This window comes from Anolis sagrei, chromosome 4, assembly GCF_037176765.1.
Source record: "Anolis sagrei isolate rAnoSag1 chromosome 4, rAnoSag1.mat, whole genome shotgun sequence".
Taxonomy (NCBI): domain Eukaryota; kingdom Metazoa; phylum Chordata; class Lepidosauria; order Squamata; family Dactyloidae; genus Anolis; species Anolis sagrei.
The window spans coordinates 216,146,948-216,158,947 of NC_090024.1; the positions used below are offsets into that span (position 1 = coordinate 216,146,948).

Genomic DNA, 12,000 nt, shown 5'->3' on the forward strand with positions numbered 1-12,000 from the left:
AGTGTCCCTGGTTCAAAGCAGATATTGTGGGGTATTCTGCCTTGATATTCTGGGCTATATGGCTATGTGGAAGGGTCCCCAGTTCAAAGCAGATATTGTGGAATTTTCTGGGCCTTCCACACAGCCCTATATCCCAGAATATCAAGGTAGGAAATCCTACATTATCTGAGTGTTGACTCAGATAACCCAGTTCAAAGCGGATATTGTGGGATTTTCTGCCTCAATATTCTGGGTTATATGGCTGTGTAGAAAGGTCCCAGTTCAAAACAGATTTTGTGGGATTTTCTTCCTTGATATTCTGAGATGTAGGGCTGTGTGGAAGGGCCCTCACTCCCCTCCTCTCCAGATTTTGCCTTCGTTTTCTCTCCAAGCCTTTTCCCCAGGAGCAGCTTCTCAATCCAAAAAGGCAAAGCCACTGGGAGTCTTGGCCAGAGGTTTGCAGTGGTGCCTCCTCCCCAGTCTCCTTCGCAGGGGAGAGAGGCTGCTTTCCCTGCCAGACTCTCTTCCCTTCTTCCAGCCATTGCACCCCCCCGCCCCCGCCCCCCACACACACATCAGCCCTGGGGTGATCTTGATTGGCTTGTCTCGGATCGATTGGGAGAGCTCTGCCTCCAGCCGAGAAGAGGAGGCGGAAAAAGGAGGAGGAAGAGGAGGAGGAAAGGAGGCGAGCTAGGCATCAAGCGGGGCCAGGAGGAGGGGGAAAAGGCGGCGAAGGGTTTGCAAACGCCCTCCAGCTGGAGCCCAGCCTCCCAGCCCCGAGAGAGAGAGAAAGAGAGAGAGAGAGAGAGCCTTCCTTAAGCCGGGAAGATCGCCTTGGCATTCTTCTCTTCCTCTTCTCTCTCTCTCCCCCTTTCTCTTCTCTTCTTCCCGCCCTCCTCCTTTTCTCCCCCTCCGTTCACTGGTTGGTTTCGCTTCAGTCTCTGCTCGGGAGAAAGGAGGAGGAGGAGGAGGGGAAAAATACACACACACACACACACCGAAGAAAGAAAAGAAAATGGTGCATGATCGCCAAGGGCGCAGAGGTGGTGCTGGGCTGCCTTTCCGGACGGGAAAGTTGTTGATGCTTCCAAAGGAAGCGTCCAGCGACCGGGGTTAAGACGACCCAACAGGACCCCGAAATATCAAGGCCTTTTTTGGGGGGGAGAGAGGATTGGGGTACCATCCTTTGGAGGAACCAGACTCTTAGAAACCTCTCTTGACTCCCAAACGGAGGAAAGCTGAAGCTGGAGTGGATGCGAGGCTGATTTTTTACGCACACACCTTTCCCCCCAAGTTTCCTCCTCTGGTTTTGTCTCCTTTTGCATCCCCCCTGTTTCCCAGTTTGGGAGTTAGAAAAGGAATCCGGACCCTCTTCTTTTGTTTCCTGAAGTCCTCCTCCTCCTCCCAGGCTTTGTGGGAAAAGAGATTTTGGGGAGCCACCATGGCGTCGCTTTTCTCCAACGGACCTTGCCTCCAAAGCGAAGCCGAGGTGGTCCATCTCTACCGGAGCCTGGAAGTAGGCACCGTCATGACTCTCTTCTACTCCAAGAAGTCCCAAAGGCCCGAGAGGAAGACCTTCCAGGTGAAGCTGGAGACCCGGCAGGTCATCTGGAGCCGGGGCTCGGAGAAAATCGAAGGCGCAAGTAAGTGGCTTGGCTGGAAATAGGCACACACACACACACACACCAGCAGGTTGGTTGCCTTGGCCTAAAGTTCAGAACTCTTGGGAACCAGGGCTGTAGGGCGCATCTCCACTGCAGGATTAACCCAGTTTGACGCCACTTTAACTGCCATGGCTCAATGCTATGGGACCATGGGAGCTGGGGTCTTACAACAGTGTTTCTCAACCTGGGAGTCGGGACCCCTGGGGTGTCAGAGGGGTCACCAAAGAATACCAGAAAACACAGTATTTTCTGTTGGTCATGGGGGTTCTGTGTGGGAAGTTTGGCCCAATTCTATCGTTGGTGGAGTTCAGCATGGTCTTTGATTGTAGGTGAACTACAAATCTCAGCAACTATAACTCCCAAATGACAAAATTAGTCCTCCCCCAACACTACCAGTATTTAAATTTGGGCATATCGGGTATTTGTGCCAAATTTGGTCCAGTGAATGAAAATACATCCTGCATATCAGATAATTACATTCCGATTCATAACAGTAGCAAAATTACAGTTATGAAGTAGCAACAAAAATAATGTTATGGTTGGGGGTCACCACAATATGAAGAACTGTATTAAGGGGTCACGGCATTAGGAAGGTTGAAAACTACTATTTTAGGATATCTTGAACCTTCCCTGTTTGGGCCTCTCCAGACTACAGGTTCCAGAATTCCATTGCATTTAGTGGCATCAAACTACATTCACCTCATCACACTAGAGAATAAATCCACTCTGAATCCAGTTGCTGCCTCCTGCAGAATTCTGGGGTTTGTAGTTTAGGGAGGAGCCTTTAACAGCCTCACTAAACTACAAACCCCAGAATTCTGTAGGTGGCAGAAACTGAATTTGAAGTGGATTCTTTCTCTAGTGTAATGAAGTACAAGTCATAAGAACAGTGCTCCATTTGACACAGTTGTGATGGATTTGGTGCATCTACACAGTTTGACACCACTTTAGCTGCCATGGCTCAATTCTGTGGGACCATGGAAGCTGTGGTCTTACAATATCTTGAACCTTTCCTGTTTGGGCCTCTCCAGACTACAGGTTCCAGGATTCCATGGCAATCAGTGGCATCAAACTACCTTAAGAACACAGAGCCATTTGACACAGTTGTGATGGATTCGGTGCACCTACACTGCAGAATTAACACAGTTTGACACCACTTTAACTGCCATGGGACCATGGGGGCTGTGGTCTTACAATATCTTGAGCCTTCCCAAGAGTGTTTGTTCCTCACCAGACTACAGGTTCCAGGATTCCATAGTTTTCAGTGGCATCAAACTGCCAATACTTCATCACACTAGAGAACGAATCCACTTTAAATCCGGTTGCTGCCTCCTGCAGAATTCTGGGGTTTGTAGTTTAGGAAAGAACCTTTAACAGCCTCACTAAACTACAAACCCCAGAATTCTGCAGGAGGCAGCAACCAGATTTAAAGTGGATTCATTCACTTGTGTTTAAAAAGCACTACCTAAAACAGGGGTCCTCAAATAAGGCCCGAGGGCCGGATGCGGCCCTCCAAGGTCATTTACCCGGCCCTTGCTCAGGGTCAACTTAAGTCTGAAATGACTTGAAAGCACACAACAACAACAACAACAACAATCCTATCCTATCAGCCAAAAGTAGGCCCACACTTCCCATTGAAATACTAATAAGTTTCTATTTGTTAAAATTGTTCTTCATTTTAATTATTGTATTGTTTTTAAGTGTTATTTGCACTACAAATAAGATACGTATGTGCATAGGAATTCATTAATTTTTTTGTTTTTTTTTTCAAATTATAATCCGGCCTTCCAACAGTTTGAGGGACTGTGACCTGGCCCTCTGTTTAAAAAGTTTGAGGACCCCCTGACCTAAAAGAATCCCACACTTTGTGTGACTGTGGAGCAGAACAGACAACTCCACATCTGTATTCTTGTCCACTGTGCCCAGCCTCATGTACAGAGGAAGACTTGTTGGAGGCTACAGACAATGCCATTGCTGTTGCCTGTTTTTGGTCAAAAGATATTTAGCTGCCTGCGCTCCTTCTATTTTTTATCAGTTTTATACTAATTTATGCAATGCTTTTGATACGAAATAAATAAAATAAATTCTCTTGTGTGATGAGAGAGCTCCATTTGACACAGTTGTAATAGATTTGGTTCATCTCCACTGCAGAATTAACACAGTTAGACGCCACTTTAAACTGCCATAGCTCAATGCTATGGTACCATGGGAGCTGTGGTCTTACAGTATCTTGAGCCTTCGCAGGCCAAGAGTGTTTGTGTGTTCACCAAACTACAGGTTCCATAGCATTCAGTGGCATCAAATTGCATTAAGAACAGAGCTCCATTTGACACAGATGGATTCCCAACAACACAGGACTGTGCTGTGAGTTTTGAATGAACACTGCTAAAGTAGCAAATGGCCCTGATGATTGGGTTGCTGTGAGTTTTCCAGGCTGTATGGCCATATTCCAGAAGCATTCTCTCCTGACATTTCACCTGCATTTATGGCAGGCATCCTTAGAGGTTGTGAGGTCTGTTGGAAACTAGGAAAAAGGGCTTTATATATCTGTGGAATGTCCAGGGTGGGAGAAATGCTAATCAAGGTGACCTATTGAAACATTCACACTTACCTCAAACAGACAAGAGTTCTTTCTCCCACCTTGGACATTCCACAGATATATAACCCCCCATTTTCCTAGTTTCCAACAGGTTTCACAACAGGAGAGAATGCTTCTGGAACATGGCCATATAGTCCGGAAAACTCACAACAACCCAGTGATTCCAGCCATGAAAGCCTTCAACAATACATTGATGATCTTAAAGAATTAATAAATATATTCTGATTTTTAAAAAAATATTTATAAAGTGATGTCATACGTTTTGCTAGTTTGCTTGTGTGTTTATGTTTACTTTACCATTTGGGGCAGTCACTGGCCTAAAAAGCATGGTGTATTATCTTTTCTGTGGGAAATACTGTATAGGTATATGGAGACTCACACTCCAATGGGGGCACTTTATAGTCATTAGAATATTTGTTTTCCTGATGAGCTTTGGCCCTTGCATTATCTCTCAGCCTAGCCTGACTTTGCAGTATGGTTGTGAGAAAATGTGGAAATACATCACTCCTTTGAAAGAGGGAGTAAACAAGTCATGCGTCGCCTCAGAGGAAAACAAGGACAAACTTCTTCTGAATGAATTCAACCAAGAAAAACCTATGATAGGTTCACTTTAGGGTTGCTGTGAGTCAGACATGACTTGAAGGCACACAACAAGAAAGAAATAGTCTTGGAGGATAGATCTATCAGTGGTGGTTTATTTATTTATTCACTATATTTGTATTTTACAAGGCAAAATTCAATGTCACAAAACACAAGTACAATATAAAAACACTAACATCAATAAAATCTGAACAGCAACAATAAAACATAATTTGATACTCATTAAAACATTGTCCAGTCCCATTGTGTAGTTGCTCCATTTCTTATGTCCATTACTTAGTATTTGCAAATGCTTGCTTGAATAGCCATGTCTTGAGTTTTTTTCCGAAATGCTAAAAGCGAAGAAGCCGATCTGATCTCCCTAGGAAGGGCATTCCATGGTTATCTATAATGATTAAACAGAACATTTGGTAGATCTCTGAGGAACAATTTCTGGGATCAATAGTCGTGGGAGCTATTGGTTTCCTTTAATGGCCTGCTTACAGGCTTCCCAGAAGTATCCAGTTCACCTCTATAGAAAGTGGGAATACACAGTAGGCTTCAGTAAAATTAACAGGGTTTCTTCTGATGTTAAAGAGGTATAGAGACAGCTATGTGTGCTGCTTTGGGCATTCATAAACAGACCAGGCCCTAATTATAAATAAAAATAATGATTTTTTACTTTGTATCGTAAATAAGTATAACATTGATAAAAATAGGAGCACAAGTGGCTAAATATTTTTTGACCAAAGACGGGCAACAGAGACTGCATTGTCTGTAGCTTTAAGCAATTCTTCCTCTGTACTCGGAGCAGAACATTGTGGACAAGCATACAGATGCAGAGTTGTGTGTTCTGTTCCACAGTCGCACAAGGTGGAAAATTGCTGATAGAAAATAAGGTATTATCACTTTTCAAGTGGGATAAAATTCTCAAGTGCTCAATTTGATGATGAGTTCTGTTTTAGGCCTAAAATTGTCTACTCTGTATTTAACACAAGTGTTTGACAGGCCTGTGAGTTGCACATTCCAGTTCTAACATACGTTTAGCTCAAGTAGTGGTGCAAAATTGGAACTGGGTTGAATTCGACTGCTTATCAATTCAAGTATAATTTTTTGGGTGATTTTAATTTTTTCCAAAAAAAATGTATCATTTCCAGTTTTAAGAGCCTCTGGTGGCACACCGGGTTAAACCGCTGGGCTGCTGAACTTGCTGACCAAAAGGTCAGCGATTCAAATCCGAGGAGTGGGGAGAGCTTCTGCTGTTAGTCCCAGCATCTACCAACCTAGCAGTTTGAAAACATACAAATGTGAGTAGATCAATAGGCACCCCTCCAGTGGGAAGGTAATGGCTCTCCATGCAGTCATGCCAACCACATGACCTTGGAGGTGTCTACGGCCATTGCCGGCTCTTCGGCTAAGAAATGGAGATGAGCACCATTCCCCAGTGTTGGACATGACTAGACTTAATGTCAAGGGAAACCTTTATCCAGTTTTATTATTATTGGCCTCCAAGTCATTTTCAACTTACAGGTACCCTAAGATAAACTTGACACAGGGTATTTTGATCAGGTTTCAGAGAGGGTTTGCCTGAGGGCAAGAGACTGTGACTTGCCCAAGGTCATCCAGTGGGTTTCCATGGCTTCAAACCCCGATCTCCTGAGTCATAGTCCAATGCTCCAAACCTATGCCATATTGACTGTCTTTTCCCCAATGAAAAATGTTAGCCTTGATCACTGGATAGTTCTGCATGTTCCAGTTCTCCCTCTGGTTCTGTTAGAAACTTCAAAGCTACAAGAAGTAAAGAGATTTCCTGTTTTTCACAAGATTTTAATGTCTTAAAAATTTTGTTCTCTACCTATTCTGAGTTTGTGGCTCTAAATTTTCAGGTTTGAGTATAAACCTATACCTGTTTATGTGCATCTCTCTGTGTGTGTATGGAGAGGAGGCAAATTAAACATTGCAGCCCTTTTAAGGAAATTAAGAAAAAAGTATAATTTTTTTAGAAATTTATTTGAAAAAACTGAGCTGCACTTCCAAATCATAATTCCTATGGGAAAACAACTGGTCACCTGTGAGACTTGATGTTTGCTTTCAGGTGACTAGACAAAGAAGGTGTTGTAAAATGAAAGCTTTGTTTGCCTGTTGTGGATGTGCAGTAAATGAGTAACTAAGGAAGAATCCCTATGTCAAAGTAAGTTCCTCTCAAGGAACCTTGAAGTCCTACAAAATATTTGAAAAGATTCAGTAATATAAACTCTGTTAGGCAAATTCCCATTATTAACTTATTTTCAAGGCTAGATTTCTTCATCTCCAAACTAGGGACTGCACTCTTGTTTTCCTCCTCTAAGGTTATTTATTTATCTATCATGTCAAGAGTGAACCAAATGGTTGTATTTTTTTAAAAAAGGTACCTCTAAGGTAAAGGTTTCCCATTGACATTAAGTCTAGTCATGTCTGACTTTGGGGGATGATGTTCATTTCAGTTTCTAAGCCAAGGAGCTGTCATTGTCTGTAGATGCCTCCAAGTTATGTAGCTGGCATGACTGCATGGAGCGCCGTTACTTTCCTACCTATTAATCTAATACTTCATCACACAAGAGAATGAATCCACTTTAAATCCAGTTTCTGCCTCTTGCAGAAATCTGGGGTTTGTAGTTTCGTGAGGCTGTTGAAGGCTCCTCCCTAAACTACAAACCCCAGAGTTCTGCAAGAGGCAGCAACCAGATTTAAAGTGGGTCCATTCTCTAGTGTTATGAGGTCCCTACTCACTTTGCATGTTTTGGCTAGGTTGGCAGAAGTTGGGACTAACAGTGGGAGCTCACCCCGCTCCCCAGATTCGAACCGCCAACTTTTTGGTCAGCAAATTCAGCAGCTCAGCGGTTTAACCCGTTGTGCCACCAGGGGTTCCTTTTTTCCTCCTCTAGTGTGTACATAAAGAGTGTATGTAATGTTTTCTGGAGTACAAATCATAACTGTTCTATGAATTTCACATTTTGAGAAGTAAATTTAGATCTGCACCGGAATGTAAAAACAAATAGTTCAGGAAACCCTTTACTCTCATTTGTGTCTTTATCCCAGCAGTGAGATTATTCATACATGAAGTTACAAAAGCCTGGAATATTAGAATCCCAAACCAGATCAAAACAAGGAAATGTGTCACTGAGATAGAAACATTCTTTTTGCTTTTTAAACATTTCCAGGCACAGATATTAATCTGCAAAGTAAACACTCTGGAGGTACCTTCAAGACTAATAGATACCTTGTACCATAGGGGTAGAGCTCATCATGTCAGATGCATGGAGCATTGTGGGCAAATATTGTGTGCATCTTTCAATTGGTATATATATTTTAATCATGCACATACACACATCCAGGTACAAAACTGGGGCTGCTGAGAATGTAAACAGCAATGCCTCAAAACCAAGGAATGTAAAATGTATACTTTCTTACAGAAAAGAAACAACTTAGTGTATGCCTGCTTTTGGTTGCACTATTTATTTATTTTTCCCACCCTTCCTTCCCCTTATAAATCGCAGCTAATAATTCTGTTGGTCTTCAACAAGCTTGTTTTTGCTGCATCAGACTAACATGGCTGCTCCTCTGGAATCTCCAAAGTATGAATGCTAATCTCTTCGGCAAACTATTAGTAACCAATTCATCGCTCTTGCAAGCAGATGTTTTCACAGCTGGGTAGTGGATTGATTAGCCTCTTGTAATCCTCTTGTAAACTCTGTGAGATGGGCCTTTAAACATACTAATTTAATATCTCCGTCAGAGCTTCATATGCACCAGTTTGAGAGACAATGCAGCAGATTTAAAGAGCTCTTCCCTGCAAAATAGATTTATCGTCTGGGAGGCATCCTTTGCGTCACTTCGTCTTCAGTGTCACAGAGTTCTTTGTGGACATCAGTGCTCTACTGGGGGCAGGGAGAGTAATTTTCCTTCCCTGCAGCCCTGTGATTTGTGATTGATGGGATCCTATTTCTTTCTCAGAGATTTAAGCTGAGATTTATGCTGTTGGGTAACTTGTCAAGGTTTATGAGAAAGCACTGCTCTGAAATCTGTAGGGCCAGCATTGGCACTGAAGTGTGTCCTTCTGGAGAGAGATAGGGGACATTTGACCCCTAGATTCACCTTTTGAAATTTAGCTGGGAATCTCATTGCTGAATTTTGTTAGCAAACATGTAAAAAAACAGCTTCCCTTTGTAACAAAATAAAAGAATGCTCGCTTTAAAGTATTTTAAGGCTGGACAAACATTTTGAGTGGTAATAAAATGCATTCATACTCAGAAATCTATAAACAATTTGATTTTTTTTTTTTTTGGGTTTCAGTGACTTGTTAATTATAGCAATCATGTTTAACAAATGTAGAGAAGTATTGTCTGACAGACTAAATGTGAATGTTATCCAATGTTACTCGTTTACCTGGTTGTATGTCACTGGGCACTTGTACACATGTATCTATTTTTTCTTATGTTGTACAGCTCACTTGTCAAAGGTGAGGTGCATCTGAAAAGAGAGACTATACATTTGGAATCTGTACATTTTGAATAAAGAAGGTTCCTTTCAAAGAGAAGCTCAAAACTACATTAAACTGGAGTTCCAAACTGCATTACCGTTTATACTCGAGTATAAGCCGATCCAAATATTAGGCAAGGCACCTGATTTTACCACAAAAAACCCTGAGAAAATATATTGATTTGAGTATAAGCCAAGGGTGCGAAAGGCATCAGCTACTGGTAAATTTCAAAATAAAAATAGATACCAATAAAATTATATTAATTGAGGCATCAGTAGGTTAAATGTTTTTGAATATTTACATAAAACTGTAATTTAAGTTAAGACCGTCCAGTTCTGATTAAACCATTATTCTAACCTTCTTCAATGTAAATGTGCTTACATATCCTCCCCAGTAATAATAGAGTAAAATAATTAATGTAATAATAATAAATACAGTAAAATAATTGTAATAAAATAATAGAGTATAATAATGTAAATGTAATAATAATAATAATAATAATAATAAATCAAGTAAAATAATAAATGTAATAATAATAACAGAGTAAAATAATAAATAATCTTGACTCAAGTATAAGCCAAGGGGGGCTTTTTCAGCAAAAAAAAAAAAAAGCTTATACTCGCGTATATACGATATATGGCAATGTAGCTCCAGCGTGAGGTAATACCTAATTATGTTGGAAATTATGGTGGTTGAAGTGATAAGACAGATGTTCTTTCCTCAGCCTCTCAGTTGTGTTTTAACTGTCATGTTTGTTATTCATAATATATGAGTTGATAACTTGATGAAGGTAATGACAAATATATAAGTTTACAAATAATCCAATTGTTCTGAGACTGAATGTCTTTATGAAACTTTTCACGTTAAGCATGTTTTGCCCACAATTAAATCATCATCATCATCATCATCGGAAATACCTGCTTTGCCTTGTGACTCAAGATGGGGTACAACATAGTTTTAAACGTAGTTTTAAATTGATTTCGTAGATTTTTTTCATGTGTCAGGAGTGACTTGAGAAACTACAAGTCGCTTCTAGTGCAAGAGAATTGGATGTTGCCTAGGGGATGTTCAGATATTTAACCACCTTGTGGGAGGCTTCTCTCATGTCCCCACATGGTAAGCTGGAGCTGACAGACAGGAGCTCACCCCACTCCCTGGATTTGAACCGCCGATCTTTCAGATTGGGTAGATATTAGGAGATGGGTCTACATTTTCATGCAATTAAAAATCCTCGGGGTTTGAGATAAGCTGAATTTAAGATTTTGAGAAATGAGGCATTTGGAGAAAGAAACTGGAAAATTTGTCCATTAAGAGAGACTTACAACTGCTTCTCTCAAGATACTCCATGAAAGGAGGTCCTGCGTCCTGATTTCCAAAGCATGTATCCTGCTTTAGTTGGGAATGGCAAATGTGTTTTTGTTGTACAGTCGCCATGCTGTTTGGATATTCTAGGAATTGAAATCACAAAAAAGCAATTTTCCAACATCCAGAGCAAAAAAGGTGATAGGATGCTATAATGCAAGTTAATTCTAATTCACAGCATCTTCAGGGAGTCAAGTACTACACTGTGGGGATGCAAGAGGGTTGTGAGAGTACATTTTGAGAGATAATGAAACTACGTCTGTTTTGGTGCCCTACTACATGTTGCTCTTCCACCCATTATAATTGAGAGCAAAGGCCTCCTAAGTATGCTTTGTTAAATACACTATAGCAAACAGTAAAAGCATTAATATTGGCCTATATTGTTTGAATGAAGGATGACCTTACATTAATGATAAACAAAATGTTACAGGGCTTTGTGTGTTGGGCTGGGCTATATTTTGTGGTGCAATTCCATACAAAACACTTAGCCTTGCACTTAATTGAATGAAAGAAAGCACAAGGACAGAGAAACAATAAGTGGGTCTTCTCTCCAATAAATCAATTGTTGTGGAACTGGCTGCAGAATCCACTTCTCTAGTAACAGTGCAGCCTGCTTAATTGCAGGTTTTTAAAAAAGTCATTCCTTACACAGTTGAGCCCTTCATCACTATGGAAACAGTCAGAAAACAGCATCACGTCTGTCATAAAGGGAATATATATTTTTTCCACAGCAGGCTAATCTCAGAAGTATTCAACCTTATTTGACTGTACCAGGGAAGTTTGCTTAGTTGTTGTTTGGATGCACCAGCAGACAAACAGACCTTCCATCCTGCCGTATACCAGCTCAACTTGAGATCTATCAGTAGATCATTATTTGCCTTTTGTCCAATGATGAACCAATCAGATCCCTCTTTGCCCAAAGGAAGATTTGCTATGCAAGATGCAGTTAGAATGTCTGCAATAGATGGCCATCTAGCACAGTGGTTCCCAACCACTGCACTAGACCAGGGACCACTTTGATCAGCATTAGTATCAAAAGGGTTATGAATCAGTTTTTGGTCAACTTTAGATTCAGTTGGGTTATTTGGGGTGCTGATTCAGAAAATTGCATTGGATAGACCACATCAGCTCTAGTTTCCATGGCCAGCGACAGGGAAGGAGTGGTAGGCAGCGTGAAAAGAGTGGAAATAATAATGATGATAATCTTTTATTTGTATACCACTCTATCTCCCCGAAGGGACTCAGGGCGGTTTCCAGCATAGGTAAAGCATTGCAATTACCAACATAAAAACATACAG

At 41.2% G+C, this 12,000-nt stretch overlaps 1 protein-coding gene across 1 annotated transcript in view; it reads left to right on the forward strand.

Moving 5' to 3' along the window:
- The first annotated feature begins 642 nt into the window (after positions 1-642).
- PLCG1 (phospholipase C gamma 1) overlaps positions 643-12,000 on the forward strand; it is a 99,772-nt gene continuing 88,414 nt past the window's right edge. Inside the window, exon 1 of the mRNA XM_060772229.2 lies at positions 643-1,622. Within this exon, the coding sequence (XP_060628212.1) occupies positions 1,421-1,622 (202 nt within the window). The 5' untranslated portion in view covers positions 643-1,420. The remainder of the gene's footprint in view (positions 1,623-12,000) is intronic.